This window comes from Mus caroli, unplaced genomic scaffold, assembly GCF_978045245.1.
Source record: "Mus caroli unplaced genomic scaffold, Mus_caroli_1 scaffold_7, whole genome shotgun sequence".
In the NCBI taxonomy this organism is placed as follows: domain Eukaryota; kingdom Metazoa; phylum Chordata; class Mammalia; order Rodentia; family Muridae; genus Mus; species Mus caroli.
Genome location: NW_028227262.1, coordinates 95,382,385 through 95,401,854, shown reverse-complemented (window position 1 = coordinate 95,401,854; position 19,470 = coordinate 95,382,385). Strand labels below are relative to the sequence as shown.

Genomic DNA, 19,470 nt, shown 5'->3' with positions numbered 1-19,470 from the left:
GGAAAATAAATTGTCTTTTATTGGATTGGCCTTACCTTTCACTGCTGAGTAAATTTACCCTGCTGACCCTCAGGAAACACTTCCCAAAAGATTTCACCTCATCGGTGGTGGTGGTTGTCTTTTAGTCAACAGCTGGAATTTCAGCCCCAGCTAATCAGCATCCATTGTCCCTGGAAAGAAAGGTTTCATTTCAGTAGTACTGGTCTTTTATTAATTACAGCCAATTCTTCCACTTTAGCTGACTAGCAACCACAGATTCTTAATTCAATACTGCACAAACAGCCCCAATGGAGTCTTTCCTTCATCTGAAACTTCACAAGATGGATCTCCACAGGCTTCATTTCTCTCAACATTCTTAACTTCTAAGTTTTAAAGAAGAGCTCTTCAAGCTCTGAATCTACAGTGCATTCTCCAGTTCTGAGTTCTAGATGCTTTCATAAATATCCCCCAAAACATGAAGATCAAGTCTGTCACATTTACACAGCACTCCTGGGAGTGCCAATTTCTGTTCTAGAACTAACTAGAACAGAACTGTCAACTGCTTTTCAGAGTTATCTGGCAGAGTTTCAACTTCAGATTGTCTTGATCAGACTGACCAGTGGGCATGTCTGTGAGGCATTTTCTTAATTTCCAATCGGCGTGAGAAGGCCCAGCTCCCTATGGGCAATACCTTCCCTAGACAGGGGTTCTGGTCTGTAGAGAAAGCTGGATGAGAAGGAGCTAGGGAGCAAGACAATAAACAGCTCCCTACATAGTTGCCTCTGCTTCCGCTTATATACCCGCCCTGACATTCCTCCATTAATGGATTGTGGCCTGGGAGTTGCAAGCAGAAATAAACCCCTTTCTTCTCAAGTTTTGATCATGGTGTTTTATCTCAGTAAGAGAAAAATGAACTAGAATACCATTTTACTACTGAGAGACAAAGTCATTTTCTCTGTGTCACACGGCTAATACCCTCCAGAGACTGGTTTTCTGCCTGGCCACACTAGCTCCTGCGCCTATGTTCTTTACCACTCCCTATACAGTGAAATGATGACCCCTGGAAGGAATTCCTATTGTCTTCTGCTTGGTGATCTGAACAATTAGCCTTCTTTGCAACACTGGAAATTTAAATTTTCTAGTTCACAGGAGAATGGGCAGATAGATGCTTCACATTAGAAAGCCCTCTTCGGATTAAAAAGTCTGAAGATCTACATTGTCTTCTTCAGAATTTTACTCTCCCTTCTTCATATAAAAAAAGAACTTGCCAATTTAGTTCACAATACTTCATTTAAGGTATAACCTTTAATATCAGAGGCAAATAATAAGCATACTGGGCAACCATAGCACTTGTCCAGGGGGGGGGCTGTGTGACTGTGTGTGACTGTGTGTGAGTGAATGTGAGTGTGTGTGAGTGTGTGAGTGTGTGTGTGTGTGTGTTATATAGTATTAAATGGAAGTGAGGAAGAAGCATGGCTCTAAGAAAAGGCTTTTGTAGGGACATCTTCTGAGGCTAGGATAGAGGTTTGTCATGTTTCTCATGCAATATTGGTATAAGGACCAAATCCTGGGCTGTCTCGGTGTCTTTGAACACAGACATTAACCACCTACTTTGTGCCAGGCACATAGTGAAGCACCATGCACACAGCAGAGATCAGGAACAGCACTCTCATAACGATGAAGCTTCTCCCTTGTCATGCCCCACATTCTGGGTCTTAGCGTTCCGAGGGTTCTGACATAGGCTAGGCTATATCTTCACACATAAGGCAAATGGAAAGGAGTGGTCAGAAGCTCAGGAACTTTTTTTCCAGCTTGATGACTGAATCTGCTGCCTGCCCAACACTTTTTTTCCCATTCTCTTCCTCGGAAGTTTAAAAACAAAGACAAAAACAAAAAACAAACAAAACCTCCTGGCTCCTAACAAGTCCTTATGTGATTATTTCTCATGTCGCTCAGATTGCGTCCATCTCTGTGGCCTGCTTTCTGTGCTAGAACTGATATTTTCCTCAGTTAATTTTGTCTGTATCTTTGTCTGTGTGAAAGGCTTGCCTTCTTTCCTTTGGCTCCATAGCAGACCTATCTGTCCTGATAGTCTGTAAGCAATTTTTGGGTACCGTGGATCACTGGAAGAGCTGGGAAAGGAGATCAGTCTACAGCCCTTTTTTAGATCTCCCAGACATATGCCCCGACCCACAGCTAGATAGATAAAACAAGACAACTTGGGGCAAGGAAGACTGGCAGTCAGAGGCTGGGCTATTCAGACACCCCAAGACTGGGAGACATCCTTTGGGGTGGGGAAATGAGGACATGAAACCTCTTGCTGTGGCACCTATCATTCTGCTAAGGACAGTAAAAACACAGTCTGTCATACTTGACATTTTAATTGAAAGAAAAGCTTACATAGATTTCAGCCGTAAGCGGTGTGTTTATACAAGTGTATAGAGAAGGGTAATCTGTCAAGTTGGAAAACTCTTAAAGCGGCCTCAGTTCAGTAATTGAACAATCCAACATGAGCTCACACATTTACCTTGTTCCATGCCTCAATAATTTTTAGTAGAAATACTTTACCTAGAGGCATATGGTTATTAAAAAGGAGGCTCAGCTCGCTCAAAGTCTGGAATTACCAGCTCATGGCAACAAGCCTGCACTAGAGGGAAGACTGTTGGGATGTGTTTTCACAATGTTCCTGCTAGTTTGCCATCTGATTTTCAGAATCTAATTGATGTGTTTTTGGAAAGGTTTTTCGCTTATTTACTTTTATTCTTATTTTTTTAAAGGAGAAAATAGAATTTCATGTGGATGAATGATTTCTCGTATTAGCGGGATTCTGAAATCTCACTACTTAGTGGTATGTTCAGGGAGTGGGATGAACATCAAGAGAAATAGACCATGAATTTATTTTATCATAAAAACCAATAAGAACTTAGTTATGGGAGCCATGGAGGTGTGTGAGGAGGAAAGCTCTGCTCCCTCCCATGATGTGTGCATCTGTGGGCAAAGGAAAAAGAGAAATGTAATTTATGCCCAAGTACAAGTGGGAATAATATGAACCTACCTACCACACTGCACTGCTTCAAGTCACATGAAACCGGTATATGAAAACATTTTGAAGATTATTTGAAAATACCACGTGAAACATGTGAAGTTTTATTCAAGAATACTATAGATTAAATATGAAAAAATTCAATACACCCAAAAGGAATGAGATAATGCATACAGGTATTATGTTGCCACTCTGGCTTCAATGGTGGGACTATCCCGGACACGTTCATGGTTTCTTTGCACCTACTGATGAGGACAGTTCTTTGTATGTTTATATAGTGTTTGCTTGTCTGTTTGATGTGTAGGACACAATTTAGGTTCTCACACATACTAGGCACACCGTGCCCACTGATCCACTCTCCTAGCCCTGATCTTTTCTGTAAGTCATGATGACCACATTCACATCTTGCTTTTGACTGCTTGTAGTTTTAAAAGCCCAAGAAAGGAACCCAGAAAACTCTGCTGGTTTGGTAGAAAGGCCTGAAAAACTAATTTACAGAATCTATAGAAAACAATAGCATGGAAATTATTTAGAATTCAAGTATATAGGGATTCTGAGTAGCCATATTTCCTTCTAAGTGTACGTGGCTAATTGGCCTGATTGGCATCTCTTGGAAACTTTTCCAGTCCCAAGGGAGCCAGGTCCCCTGAAAGGATTTCTTAAGTGAAGAGGAAATATTTGATATTTTAAAATCTAGTAGATCTAGGCAGGGTGTGGAAATAACTAACCTAATTATTGGATTAAATGAAGTATTCCATTCCCTAGTGTTTCAATACACTTGGGAGTTCCCAGCCTTTGGAAAAGAGTAAAAACTCATTTTAAATTGAATTACTTTGACATTTCCATTCAATATGCATTGGATTGTTTGATTGGGTTCCTTCTTTTAAAAAAATGACACGTCAATAAAATCTGCTCATTTTTCTTTTTTAACATATCAAGTTAGAAAGAGAAGGCAAATGATGGTCATAGGCATGTTGTCCTTTGGTCGTGAGCGTGACCTTGCAGACTGATATAACATGTAGGAAGGATTTCAGTTCTCAAAAGTTTTCCTTCTCTCTGAACTGCATTTGAAGCTTCCCTCTGGTGACCAATACTTGGTGAAAGATGACGTCACACATGTACAGACATGTTTGCATGGACATCTATTTGGATGGGGTTAGCTGGCTGAGTAGTTCTGAGGAGAGCTGCTCTCAGTGAATGTTGCCTCTTATGAAACTGTAATTCAGATGATAAACTTTAACAGGGGGGAGCTATCAGTGAATTGTTTTTCAATGATGTATTCATTTTAATTGTCTGTGTAAGAGTGTCTGGCCTGCACGTCTATGTAGGCACCACACTTGTACCTGCTGCCCAATAGAGGGCATCAGATCCCCTGGATGTGGAATTCAGTTGGTTGTGGGCTGCCATGGGAGAGCTTGGAATTAAACCAGGCTCCCCTGCAAGATCAGTGAGTACTCTCAGCCACTGAGCAACCTCTCCACCCCTCAGTAACTGTTCTACATACAACTCTATTCAGCACAGTTCCCAAGCTCACGTCAACATGGGGGCTCTAAACAAGTGTTGCTTGTAAACTGAGTCCAGTCTATGTTTCTCAGATTGTGTAAACCACCTCTAAAGAGACTTTGAGACATAGTAAAGTCACAACTTCCTATAGCAGTGGTTCTCTACCTTGCTAAGGGTGCGACCCTTTAATACAGTTCCTCATGTTGTGGTGACCACCAACCATAACATTATTTTTGTTCCTACTTCACAACTGTAATTTTGCTACTGTTATGCATTGTAATGTTAATATGTTCTTAAGTGACCCCTATGAAAGGGTTATGATCCACAGGTTGAAAACCTCTGGCAAATAGTGTTTTGGGACAGCTGGACCCCAAATCCTGATGGAACTGTGGAAGCCAAAGGATCTTCACACCTAATCTAGTTCTCCTTTACAGAGGTTCCCAGGGCACATGTCAAGAAATCGTCTTGGTGGCTCATTTGAAATGACTCTCCCTGTTGTTGTAAATGTCCTAGGCTAGCCTACTTGTTTCCATTTCCATATACACTGTGGGTGCAGGCTTTTATGTCCACCCAGTCTCTGTGACATGCGTTGTATTCTTTCATAGTTTCATACATGTACCTTCCTAAGCACATCAGTATTGACTAATTGATGACTAATCCTTCTCGGATGTCTGTAGCTGTGATAAGTAGCTCTGTTTTCAAAAAAAGCTCTCGGGCAAAACCCGGGGAAAACTTAATCTTCTTTGGAATTTTAACAGTATTGTGAAGGAAGCACAGGCTGCCACTCTTGGCCCATCTCAGTCCCCAGTTCTCTTTGAGTCACCAGGACTTTATGGCTGAGTAGCTCTTTCCATTGCTCAGCTGTGACTCTGAACTGGCCTGTTCGGCCTCTGACAGTTCCATATAGTATGTTGGTGCTGCAATGGGATTCTGGACTGGGCACTCTGTGGGGGCTCTAATGTACCATGATATACTCCAGTGCTCTAGTCAGCACTATGGTGCTCTGCTGGGGCTGTGGACTGGGCTGTGCTGCTAGGCAGACGTTCTAACTAGGCAGTGATGCTCTGACTAAGCTTTATCCAGAGCCTGTGCTGTCTGTACTGGGGCTGTGGACAGGCCAGGGTATTATTCCATGTTGAAGGAAAGCAATGGCCTGCACCAAACCCCTCTATCTGTAGCCTTACCCAGTTTTTGGCACGGGAGGTCACATGTTTTATTATCTTTAGAAATTTCACTGATTCAGGAACATGCAGGATTAGACTGTTGAATATAGAAGACCCAGGGATTTTGTTGTTTGTTTGTTTGTTTGTTTATCTGCCATTTACTTTAATGTCATGGTTTAATGTTGATCCAACTCCATAGAGGAGAAACACAAGGAGATTGAGAATTTAGCCACAGAGTTACTTGTTTGCCATTTTTAATAAACACAAATAATTTCCCCTTCCCCTCAACTCCACATTCCTTGGCTTATTAAATCAATTTCAGGCCCTTAATTTTTTTTTCTTGGCAAGTTGAAGTAAAATTTCAAACTATGCATTCCCTTGAGAAATGCTCACTCAAATCCTGCAGATCAGGCCCAAATCAATTTCTGTCAAACAGCCTAACACCTCACATTATTATGAAACGGGAGATTGCTAATAGGGGCTGAACTCTGGACTTACCCTGAGAAATGCTGAGCTCAGTGCCAAGCCCCGGGGCCCAGCTGCATTTGTTTGTGTCCTGACTTTGTGTTTTTCCACTCATAGTAGAACTACCAAAAAAAGTCAAAATGTACTCCTGCGTATTCAGGAATATGTGAATGGAGTTTACTCTGTAACTGTAGAGTGACCATGGACCCAGAGCAAAGCCAGGCAGGCTTCAGGGCAAAGGTGTGGGCTAACATCCCAGTGGACCCAGATCCTCAACACTAAGACCCTCTGGGGGCTGAGACTGGGGTAAACTGGGCATTGTGCTGCAGACTTTCTTCCTTAGAAGCAGAGGCTATTGGAGACACACCAGCATGTTTCCATTGAATATCAGTTAGATAACGGGTCAGGAAATGAAGCAGAGTTTGATGTATTAACTAGGAAGCAGCAAAGGAAACCAGGCATGTATTTTATTTGTTATGATTTCCCTAATATCCTCAATTATGTGGCTCTCATATCAGAGGATCCGATCTGTTTGCCCGTGATGTTGGTGTCCCCATTGGTTTTGGAACCTGGATAACAGACCCAGGCCATCAGGAATAATATGATTTTTTTTCTCTTTGTCTCCAGGCCTGTCCCAGGCTCTCTATCATCTCTACTCCATCTCCACAACAGACAGAGGCAGCCCATGCCGGCCTCCATGCCTGGAACCCTGCCCAACCCCACCATGCCAGGATCTTCTGCCGTCTTGATGCCTGTAAGCATATTGTGGGGAGGGGAGGGCTTGTAATGACTTCTCACTAGGACTGAAGTCCTAGGGAAGAAATTAGGAGCTGAGATCTGAGCTGCCTGGGAAGAAGGCAGCTACCTCTGAATGCATTTGTGCTGTGGGCCAGGATGCATAGGGTACTCAGGGGCCCATTTGTAGGCATTTTCCTGTCCTTTGGGGCCTTGCTGTGGAGCAGGGTCTATTCCACCTGTTGGTGGCAAATGAGCCCACCACAACTAAGGAATGGGATTTGTTCAGGAAGATATTGTTTTATAGCTATAGTCAGCTCTCTGTCTGGGATTCCACACCCACAATTCAGCTAATTGGGAACTGAAAATATTGTTTAAAAAAAAAAAAACCCACACATATCTTCTCAACATGTGCCGACTTCTTCCTTGCTATTATTCTATAGCATTGCAGTTTAACAACACTTTAAAGAGCATTATTATTGTATTAGGATAAGATGATAGAATATAAATGGGAGGGATATGCAGAGCATATGCAAATACTGTGCCATCTACTACAAAGGACTTGAACAGATACAGATTTTGGCCTCAAAGCAGAGACTGGTGTTCTAGTACTAATTCCAGGGGAGGATTAATGAATGACTGCAGTCCCACATTCACATCTTGAACTGTATACAGGTCATCAAATAGGCAGTGATGATTCTAGACACAATCCAGGACATTAATTACAGTGATTACATACAAGAGCTGGGAATCTGGATTTGTGCACATCATGGTCTATAAATGGTAGCACTTACTGAGTGTCCACTCTATGCTGATCACTTTGCAAGGACGCTGTCAGCACATGCAGCAGTGCTCCAGGGAGGTCTATGATGGCCGCCATCTTTGGAGAGCAGGAAGCTGGGCCAGTGACTTGCTCATCTGAGAAGCAGAGTAGCTGGATTTTGAACTCAGTGATCCTGTCTCCACTGTCTGGGCTTTCCACTACAAAACAACAGACACATTCTCTTTTCATTCACAGCAAACAGCTGAGATACGTACTTGTATACTGACATCACAGATGAGAAAATGGGGGCTCATAGGGTTCCTTTTCCTGGATAAGGATGTATATCTGGTAGACGACAGAGTCAAGATCTAAACTCAAGTAGTCAGACTCCTAAGTTATTGAGTTTTATTGAAAATAGGGTCTTACTATGCAGTTCATGGTGGCTTTGAACTTGTCTGTCTCCCAGTGTTAGGAGGATGCACCGTTACACCTGACCTTAAGAGTGTCCACTCTTGATGAGCATATTGTACACACTGCTTCCCCTCCGACAACGTGGGGAGCTATAGTGGAACAGAAGAAGTCTTGCCTCCCTCTTTAGGGCATTCTCCCTTTCCTATTCGTTTCTGGGATTATGTTTTGAAGGACAGGATTTTGGAGACTTCTAGAAACCCTAAAAGCAGTAAGCAGTTGGCAACTCTCCCACAACACATTGAGCATGGCTGAGGGTTGTAAAGTGGAACCCACACCTCCCTTCACATCAAGGAGCTCAGATTATTCCCTGTTGAACGATTGGCTCAGGTATCCGTGAAGTAGGCTGAGGAATGAAGATCATATGGACTCAGACACATGGACCTGCCCACTGCAAATGCTTGCTGATCCAGGCTGGAGGCATCTTGCAAACTTGAGCTAGAGGACAGGTGGAGGAGCGGCTTGTTTTCTCTAGACTGGCTGACAGAAGAGAATAGCACTATTAACATCTAAATCCCTAGTTTTGTTCAGTTCAACTAATTACATGGAGATTTCAACCACACGCTGTCTTCGCTCAACTTCTATGTCCTACTTGCCCAAAATAATTTTCTTTTCAGAATTTCTAAAGAATAACTAGAGAAATGTCACTACAGGGATCTTTTATTTCTATATAGTTAAGCTGTCATTCCTAGGGATGAGGCGGGAGCTGGAAGCTCCAAAAATCTAGTACACTTTCCACTTTATCCTATCACACAGTTTGACCCACTGAGAAAGTTTCTATCCTAAAAGTTTTCTATCCTAAAGAAGGTCCAACAACAGGCCCAAAGTAAGATCCAGCTCAAGGGAAGTCTCAAGGCCTAACACTATTACTGAGGCTATGGAGCACTCACAAAAAGGGACCTAGCATGATCGCACTTTGGAAGACCCAACAAGCAGCTGAAAGAGTCAGATACAGATATTTGCACCCAACCAATGAACAGAAACTGCTGACCCCCGTGGCTGAATTGTAGGAGGACCAGCAGTCTCAATTAATCTGGACCCCCGAGATCTCTCAAACACTGCACCACCAAACGGGCAGCATACACCAGTTGATATGAGGCCCCCAACACATATACAGTAGAGGACTGCCGGGTCTGTGTTCAATTAGAGATGATGCACCTAACCCTCAAGAGACTGGAGGCTCCAGGGAGTTTAGAGGTCAGGTGCGGTGGGACATCCTCATGGAGACAGGGGTGGGGAGGAGGTAAGGGATATGGAACAGTTGGCGGGTAGACGGGGTGGGGGGAATAATATCTGGAGTGTAAATAAATAAATAAATAAATAAATAAAAGATTTCTATCCTGAAAGCAAAAGATTCAAGTGAATGGGCAAGAACCAGTATAGACAAAAAGTCAGGAACATGGCCCTTGAAGAGGTCCCAAACCATTAGTCCAGAGCACAGACTGTCATGACAGCTGTGTCATCCCAGAGCAGTGATTCCCAGGAAGTATGGTGTTTAATGGGAGAAGCTGTTAAATATCTCACAATATACAGGCCACTCAACCCAAAACTATTTGACTTAAAAATATCAATAGTACTGAGCTTCAGGGATGTAAGGCTATTCATAAAAACTGAAGTAAAATCTCAAAGAAAATTATTCTTAGGATCCCCAGGCTGTAGAAATCAAGGTTTACCTTCCTCAGTCATGTTACCAGCTGCTGTGCTCCTGGGACGTTGTCTTCTGGACAGTCGGGCAAAGGCTGTCAGTCAAGGCTGTCAGTCAAGGCTGTCAGTCAAGGCTGTCAGTCAAGGCTGTTCTTCCCTTAGAGTGGGATCTTGAGGCTTGGGGCATCAAAGTTTCAATTATCTTTAGACGGAGGTGACATTCTTAACTGATTCAGGATGCATGTTGCCTAGATCCCAAGTACATAATATATATATCCATCCATCCACCCATCCATCCACCGATTCATCCTACACACCTTGTTGAGTGAGCACTTTCTGTGTGCCACAAACTGCTAGATACTTCCCTGTAGGGAAGGCAGGCGCGGCCTTCAAGGACTTCCTGAGTAGTGATTTCCTATTATCCTGAAAGTCAAATGCCTTCATAATTTGGGAAAACACACACCTATTTCTCATTAGAAAAGATGAGTAACCTGGAAACACTCTTGCTCTCGAGTGTGAGAAGAGAGGGGAACCCTTCGTATGGGTGATTTTGTTCAGTCGGAGTTGGGAGCCAGGGCCTCCTCAGGTTTAAGGAGTGCTCTACCGATGAGCTACAGCCTAACACCATGGCCTGGTGGGAAACTGCTGCTGGGCATTCAGCAAGGCCATTCAGCTTCCTGTCAGCTCTTTAAAGTTAGGGTTACAGTGCAGACAGGATGCTGGCCCAGCAAATCTCAGGCTGCTTTTCAGCAGTGATGCTTGCTCATAGTCTACCTGACAGAAAATCCACATTTACAGAAAACAGCCTGTTCGGAACCAGTATTTTGTGTAATGGAGTCGACACAATCATAACAACTTAGAGAAATGCACTGGAGAGCTGACTCCTCAGCAGGCAGCCACAGGCTGGTTGCTCTCACCCCTGTGTAGCTAGAAGAGTCCATCCTTCTAAACAGTGAGGGCAAACCCACCCGGGTTTTAATTCCCCTCTCTATAAGAGTCCTCATTGGCATAAAAGACCCAATGCTGTTCCACTTCCCCTTATCGCTCAGTCTCGGGGTGAAAGTTCTAAGTCGGGCACATTTCTTGAATTCTTCACAGCTTAATTACAGCCTGCAAATGTTCTTAATGATACTCAAGAGCACTTAAAACGGGCCAAATGGTAAATTTTATGTTAAGTATATTTTATCACAACTCAAACGATTTAAAAATAGAGTACGTTTGCCTCCTGGAGAGTTAGAGCACACACGGGAGTAGACATTTGATTTTGCTGAATTATCAAGGCCTCGGGAAATTGGCCTTCTTTACTTTCTCTTGACACCTTTCCCGCACCCCTGCTGGATAACTGGTCAGCTGATCCAGGCTGAGAGAAAGCTGGGTACCCACCTTAGAAGAAAGCTTTGAGCTGGTACCACCTGACAGCACAGAACAGCCTAATAACCAGATGCCTGTGCCAGGGGTCAGTACAAAAGAAATCACAGCCACTGAACCTCAGCAACCTGAGTGACCTTTCCACAACCATTTAACTCCACATCGTTCTCAAGCTTGCCCCTTGGGGAAGCTCCCACACTCCACTTTGAACCTCCATCCATAAGAAACTCTGCTTTCTAAAACCGGATAGGGGATGGGGTACCTCTAGATTTCTAACCACATTTCTACCCTTTGGTAGAAATATATTGAAGCATCAATTGACTAACAACAGAAATTTGGGTTATTTTTTTGAAAAGTATTAATTTTCTCCTTAACAGAAAACATCACATGCATTCTTTCTGCACGGACACAGAAATTTTGCTATGCAAGTTGATTAATCTTTAAATAAAAAACTAAAACTTTTTGAGGTCAGGAGCACTACAGTTGAATGTATTAACTACAGGCTTTATGTGTAAGAGGTACATGAAATATTAATGGGGTTCACATTTAGACCTAGCTTCCATCTTCTCGATATCTCATGTATGGTATGTGTTAATGTTCCAATGTCTCAGAAGACCTAAAATTGATAAAGTTATTCCATAGTGTGTCAGATGGTGACCTCAACACCCTGAGGATGCCAGCGGTCTGGCACTGCTGTTAATTCTAAACAATGGGGTAGGCTAGCAAAAGGGCCTATAAGTGAAACTGTTCCCCTGTGATGTGTAATCCCCACCCCAACTTCTTTCTCTCTTGCAGAAAGCCTAAGCCTGCTGTGGGACCCTGACACTACATCTGTGTGGAATCTTGACTAGCTAAAGAGCAGGAGATAGGCCAGGGGCAGCTACTCTCTATATATTGAGCAGGAGTAGCAGTGGTGGTGAAGGTTCTGATTTTGGTTTTGGCTTTAAGATAGGGTATTACTGTGTAGCTCGGACTGGCCTAGAATTCCCTATGTAGCCTAGAGTGATCTATTCTCCCACCTTTGCCCTCCAAGTGCAGAGATGGCTGGGCTGTGCAACATGTCCTGGGCTGTTTTGATTGTGCTAATGCACTGTACCAGCAGAGAGAAGCACTACAGGGGACAGAACTGCTTTAAAATTAAATTTATTTTTTTTATTGCCAAATGATTCGTGCTTTCTATATAAAATTTCAGGTAAACAAATGCTAAAGGCATCCTAAGGTAACCATTTGGTATATTATATAATCTTTTAACATCTATGCATACATTATTCTTTATAGCAACAAAAACCAAATATGATTAGTGGTGGTTTAAAGAGCGTAGTGAAGCAGAAACATTTGGTAGTTTTCTTTGGCGATGGCTGCCAGACCAGGCAATCCTTCTTGGCATCGCAAATCTTCTACAGAGAGCACAGAACTGGGAGATTCTTTAATGTGCTCAGGTTCAGTATTCAAGAGTGCATTATTCCCTGCACCAAGCCTGCAGCTTCTCAGCTGTTCAGTGAAATGCTTCATGACCTCCCCAGACGCAAGCAAAGCAAAGCAAGGGGGGGGGGGGCAACTTTGTAGCCTCTGTTGCCCTTCTCCTCTTCTAATTGTGTTACCTTCCTTTTTCTTAGATGGAGAGACAGATGTCAGTGAACTCCAGCATCATGGGCATGCAAGGTCCAAACCTCAGCAACCCCTGTGCTTCTCCCCAAGTCCAGCCAATGCATTCAGAAGCCAAAATGGTAAGTAAGAGCTTCAGTCATCCTTTCATTGCATCATGCATGGTAGTATCACTGAGTTCTGTTCTGACTCCAAACCTCCGTTAAGAGACCGCTCGGCTTGGTTCTGGTGAATAGGTCTTTCTCTGGAAAGATGGGTGAAAGATTGGCCTTGCCTTCCAGGTATTTGTTACAAGATTTCTGCATCAGATAATCAGGTCCCAAGTATATAATTGGCATGTGATGTTAAGGACGAGGATGTTGAGAAATTTGGAGAAGTGCCCAACTATGTGTGTATTTGCTCATTGCGTGAAGAAAAAAAAAAATATAGAACTCTATATCCTAGCTACATCTTTGGTGTCACTCTTCCTACACAATGTCATAAAGACACATTTAATTCCTAAGTGTCCACAGTTATAGGAACACTGTGTTGTTGTTGTTGTTGTTGCTGTTGCTTCTGCAGCTGTTATTTGACACAGTTCTTAGTTACATTGTAACACTGTTTGAAAGGTTGGGGGTCTTGTTTCTGGCCATCCGTACTTGAAAGGCATGACCACACACAACAGCCTTCAATGACCTTTAACCTATGATGTTTAGGGGCAGTGAGACCACTCTTCCAATACTTCAAGATGTATCCATGTGTCTATATTCTACTCGGTGTTAACAAAGCAGGTTCTCATCTGTCTTGCCAATATAATGTGGATTTTCTGAGACTATTTAGCGGTTACCGGAAGTAGCACTTTCATTTCTAATACAGTTAAATTTCAGCACCATAGTTCACACAGATGACTGGAAATGCAGCACAGCATTTCTTTCCTTTTTCTTTATTGTTTGTTTGTTTGTATCGGGTAAGGGTAGTGCTTTCTAGCAGTGGGCATGCATCTGGAGTGCTGGTGGGCAGCCTGGACTGTGTGTGAGGCTGCTGTGGACCGTTCTGAAAGTTATCCATCATGCTACATGGATGTGGAATCTGTCCTAATACAACACACACACACACACACACACACACACACACACACACGCGCGCGCGCGCGCGCACATATACCCTGCATTGTCACTGCCTTTGGGGAACCTCACCTATTTGACCTGTAATTTCTTGACCCTAGGAATGAACTGAACCCCCAGTGCTAGCAACCCCGAGCAAATGAAAGCTATGGTCCAGAGAGCTCTCTTTGCTCGGCCACAAGCCCTGTGATGTGCCAGATGGCACAGCGTCCACAGCAAAGCTTGCTAAGTCTTTTTGGAATTGGCAAATATTTTTCAACTCAACTGCCACAGAGCCAAACCAAATACTTGCTGGCAAAATAAAGTTCAAATTGGCATCTGTTTTGGAGACCGGAGTAATGCCATTTACCCACACACACCCCTCCTTTTTGAAGGAAAATAAAAATGAACTATAAAGGTGCTTAAGAAGAAACAAAATTCAACCATTTGTACGTGTATGAGTAAATGTGTTGGGGCTGAGTCTAACATGTCTGTTCCCAACTAAAGGATTCTTCAGTCTTTTTCCTTGCTATGAAATCTGTGTCCTTCTTTCAGACAAACTGGAGATGAAATGTAAGAACATGATTTCAAACCGTGTACCCCTGATATTTGATTATTACTGGGTCTTAAAATCGCGATTTAACTAAAAAGTAACAAGAAAAAAGAAAAAGAAAGAGAAAGGGAAAGAAAATGCCATCTCTCTTCTTGCTCCCACAGGTGGTACAGGCTTATAATTATTTATATGCATGAACTCAATCACATTATATGGCAAATTAGCTCTGAGTAATGTCAGCTGGGAACAAAAGGGAACTGGTCTGTCCTTATAAAAATAGTGTTACCCCACAAATGTTTGCTGAGTTAAATGCACGGAGTGAGCACCCCTCTGCTGATTCATGTTCTAAGGGAATAAATATTTCCAGGCTGGTGATGCCTGGACTCATGAACTGGATCTCACAATATGTGCCTGGGAAGCAGGCTTTTCTCTTTGCCCCCAGCTGTTACCTCTGCTGCCCCTGCAGTGACCAAGACATTATCCCAGAGAGGAAAGCAGCAGTGTTGGCTGCTAACGTTTGGAAGACTAGCGTTCACATAGCATCTTGGAAAAGTGTCAGGTGGACTTGATCGAGGCAGTCAGCATTTCTACTCTTAGTCTGTCTGTTTTGCCAACTACTTGCTCCGTTATAGCCATCTTTACTCATACAGTGTTCTCTAGCCGCTTTTGGGCTGCACAGATGAAAAGATTTGATGAAATACCAAGCATTCAAGGGGGGAAAAGTCTTCCATGATTTTAATGTCAGCCAGAGCCTCCCCAGGTCTCTCTGAACTACGGGCTTTGTTGTTCTATGCCTAATTTTCTTCCTGTGCGAGACTGGAATGGATTCCAGATTTCAATGGAGACTCTTGTTTCACTGTTTTCAAGGACTTTTCCTAAGGTCACACAGGGGCTTTTGTGATGAATGTCCTCGGCAGGGTGTGTTCTCAGAACACACTAGCGAACAGCTACTAAGGAAGAGCCGGCCTCACTTCAGCACCTCAGCCTGACTCTCCTGAGGATGCGATGCCTCAGGCAGGCTGCATTTCAGATTCCCTATTGGCTCCTGACAAAAGCCATCATCCTGAACCTGGAGGTGGACAAAATCACAGGGCAGAGCTTATATCAGTGTACAGCTTTGCTAGAGGCTCACCGACCAGGAACTGCCCAGTAGAGTGTATCTGTTTCTTCTGCTGGAGATCATCTGTTCTCTGCTGACAAAAACCAACCAACCAAACAAACAAACAAACAAACCACTAGGGTTCTTACCAAACTCAGAGTTGTACTAATTTGGGGCAGCTTACTAAAAGCACGTGTGGCAATCTTTGATTTATTGTCCTACCTCCATCGTAGCGCTGGTTAAAAGCTGTCTAGGTTCTGAAGATGGTGGTGAGCTGATGTCACAGTTTTCCATGCACGTACATAGATATAGGCTTTTATTTGGGGATCATGAACGAATTGACGTCACTGGAACCCTCACATCTTTCTAATTATTCTAAATTATGAGACCTTTCCACGGATTCGTGGGTCCTGTGTGTCTTAGTTGGAAGTGGGGTCTGCAAAAACACAAGTCACCAGGTACTTGGGGGATATTTTAACATTAAGGGAGAAAGGGAAAGAAGTGGGGAAGATTGGGGTGAGCATGAGGAGAGAGAAAGGGGGAACGTGGGGAAAGGGGACAGAGGAGGAAAGGCAAATGCAAGGCATCATGGGACAGGCATCATTCCCATCTACAGCACAGAATGGAGCAGGAGTATGTAAGAGTGATGTTCTCAATCAGGACAAATGGATCCTTTTCGTCTCCACGGTCTTTTTCTTCTTTTCTTTTCCTTTTTAAAGCGTGGTCCTATGGTCTACATCTCCGGGTCTTCTTTTATTTTTATTTTTCAAATGGGTCTTATTAACTTACTCAACCTCACTTGAACTCATCAAGTAGCCCAAGCTGGCTTCATACTTTTGGATTCTCTTGACTCAACTTCCCAGGTGTTCGAGATTAGATTTCTTTTTGTGGGAATTAGAAAGCTTCTATCTAGCTTTGGGTGGGATTGTGTTGTAAAGGGATCTGCAGTAAGCCTGAAAGCTGAATGCGCTGTGGGAACTTATCTATGTCCCTGTCTTGCATCTAACTGTAGAGTAGGTGACTACTACGGTGTAGAAGCTAGTTAAAGTGAAGGATGGCATAGGGCCAGCTGCTCTCAAAGGCTCTAGCTGTCTCAAAGGCTCCGGCTGCTCTTACCTTCCGTTTGAACAGGGTTAATGAAGGCTGGAGGACATTGCTCCTAGGAAAAGAGTTGTGTATGGCTGTGTCTGACTCTGTCCCCAGAAAACACACAATAGAACATATTGCCCCTAGATGATAGCATGGGGAAAGCAGTTTAAAAACTGACTTAATGACACATTATTTAGCAAAAGCTGGTTCCTGCTAATGACAGTTCTAATAACAAAGATATTTTTTTGTTTTGATATGACAGAGAGTCTCATAGCCTAGCTGGCCTCAGACTTCCTAGGTACCGTAGGTAGATAACCTTTCATTTTGAAACATCCTGTCTCCAGCTATCTGAATGCTGGGATTATAGGTGTGCACCTTCCTGCCTGACTTATGCCAGGGTTGGACTTGAACCCAGGGCTTCATGTATACTGTGCAAGTACCACAGCCCAAGGACAAAGCTTTTGATTACAACGTTGAACTTTAGGATACAACTATGACAGAGCTATCCAATGTCAGTAGCTATCAGATTAAATTCAATCACTTTAATACATGGATGGTGGGGGGCAAGATTAGCTTGGACCTCTGAATCAACACGATAGATTCAGAGTGTCCCCCTCCATTTATCAAGAGCTTGGTGGACTCCCTCACAGATCCCACTCTGCCACCTCTTCAGTTCAACACAGTTTGTTGCCACTTATTACAACTTACATCTCCCTCACCACACATCTCCCTCACTCAACTGATGCTTCTTAAGAAGCACCCCAAACTATGAAGGCCCCTGGAACTGTACACGACCCACAAATGGAAACGGAATGTAACTAGGCTGTCTAAAGTGCAGTTTAAACTATGCAAGGTACCAACAGAACTAAGGAGATGTGTGAGAGGGGGCTAGTAGAGAATAAGAATGGGTCAGAAAAGGTGAGAATAAAACCACAGAAATTCCAAGCTAAGTGGTGCACTTGTAAGGAATAGCCAGCCAAGTTTAATTTTTTGGAAAGATACCTCAACAATGACCATCATGCTTTTTCCTTGAGAGGAAAGCAGCAATGTGTATGTTCTTCGGAAACAGAGGTTGGAATAATGCCATTCCTCTTCTAGGAACTGAAGGCAGTCTATAGCCAGCGATGTTTCTTCCATCATGATGGACTGACTGGTCATGCTGGATTTTACACACTGATGGTCAATAATAGTTCATCTATCTATAGGGGTGATGGGAGTTAATTGAATAACTACTTAAATATGTGCCCATGGGAATGAGCACAGAAATAAGACTGGAGAGGCAAGGCCTTTAGGGGATGAGGGGAACTGAGACAAGCCCTTTACCAAAGCAAGAGGGCTACAGCGCTCTAGAGACTTAGCCCAGCACACAGCTGGGCTCCATTCTTGGGCCTTTAGTTTTCAACCTGGCTTGTGCTTCAGTGGCCTCTGAGTGGCTTCAGTGCCTCTGAGAAGGCAGCAGCAGCAGCGACAGCGCTGCCATTGCCCAGTGGCCTCCTCCTCACAGGCCTCAGACAGAGAATTAGGGTGGTATAGTGAGCGAGCCTTGGTTAAACACTCACTTTGTTTTGAATGTCAACCTGGGTGTGTTTGTGTTTGCCTTTCCCCTCCCTAATTATCAAGTGGGGTGACTGTTTGCCCTGTGGTGCCCCTTGGCCACCCACTGTCCAACAGATAAATCATAGACAAACCCAATTCCCGGTGGAGCTGCCTGGAGAGTTTGTACCCATGAAAAAGCAACCCCCTGGTAACATCTCCCTGGCACCTCTCAGAAATATAGGCCTGTTGGCTTCAATCAGCCCCAGCTCCATTTCCTAAAAGTGCGGGAGTAGGAGGCTATGAATGACTCCCTGTCTGCTGCACCACCGAAGCTTCCCGGCGGGGCAGGAAGTGCTGTTGACTCTAAGGAAGCTCTCATTAACTTTTGAGTCATGCTAGCAGCCATGTGTCCCTGCAGCTAGTAATCAAAACACGATGATGGACTGGACTAAGTGACCATATATTTTTTTTTTCCAGAATCCTCTTGCTCTGCTCTTCTGAAAACCACTGCCCAAGGAGCAGACTAATAGGAATTATGTAAGATTCCATGAGAATGTTTTCGCTAATACATTCAACGTGTCTCATTTTATAGGCAATTTGCCCCCTTAGAGTCCTGTGGTAGAACATAGCAATTGTCAGCGTTAATTAAGCACTTGTTTTGTATGTGGCAGGAAAGATGGGGAGCATGCTGTAATGTCTTCTCTTTTAACCCCTTGACAGTCTGGTGAGAGCAACTCTGAGATGTTTTGAAAGCACAAGCAGCTGATAGGATACAGTGCTGGCGCATGACCACCCCCCACGCCACCCCCCACTTTGAGCCTTGCCTATGGAGAACCCTTTACAAACCGCAAGGTGTTTTCAAATGCATGGTGCCAGTGGAACTTCTCAGGAGCCCTGACCATCCTCATTTTATAGACACAGAGCTTAAGAGACCCTTCCAACCGTCCACTACAGGACCTGATGAGCTACGGTCACAGGCCTGGGTTCAGGTCTCCTTGGGTGTTTCCCTTTTCCTGCCATGCCACTTCTTGTTTTCCCATGGCAAGCAAGCTTGGTGGTGTAAACCCAGAAGCAGCACAGGCCCAGGAACTGCTTAGCTTATTATACCTGTTCAGCTCTCGAGGCCCCTCTAAATCCCAGAGAAAAGGCTTCTCCACACTCCTGTGTAGTTAAGACAGGCTAGATCTTATTACCTGCTGTTATTAAAGAACTAAACAGCATCTGACCGAGAGTAGAGAGCTCCTTCCTATTGGTGGAGAGCAGGACCTGTCATCTGCTCCTTCAATGTACCCATTTACTGTGTGGGTGGGTGGGTGTATTATGTCACTTGTCAAATAACATGTAAATGCTTAGATTATGAGGCCATTGATGTTTC

The 19,470-nt window shown here is 43.7% G+C and overlaps 1 protein-coding gene across 1 annotated transcript in view; it reads left to right on the top strand.

The window, feature by feature from the left end:
* Creb5 (cAMP responsive element binding protein 5) overlaps positions 1 to 19,470 on the top strand; it is a 124,848-nt gene that overhangs the window by 23,994 nt on the left and 81,384 nt on the right. The window contains exons 2-3 of the mRNA XM_021164793.2: positions 6,781 to 6,907; positions 12,748 to 12,858. Of these exons, the coding sequence (XP_021020452.1) occupies positions 6,781 to 6,907; positions 12,748 to 12,858 (238 nt within the window). The remainder of the gene's footprint in view (positions 1 to 6,780; positions 6,908 to 12,747; positions 12,859 to 19,470) is intronic.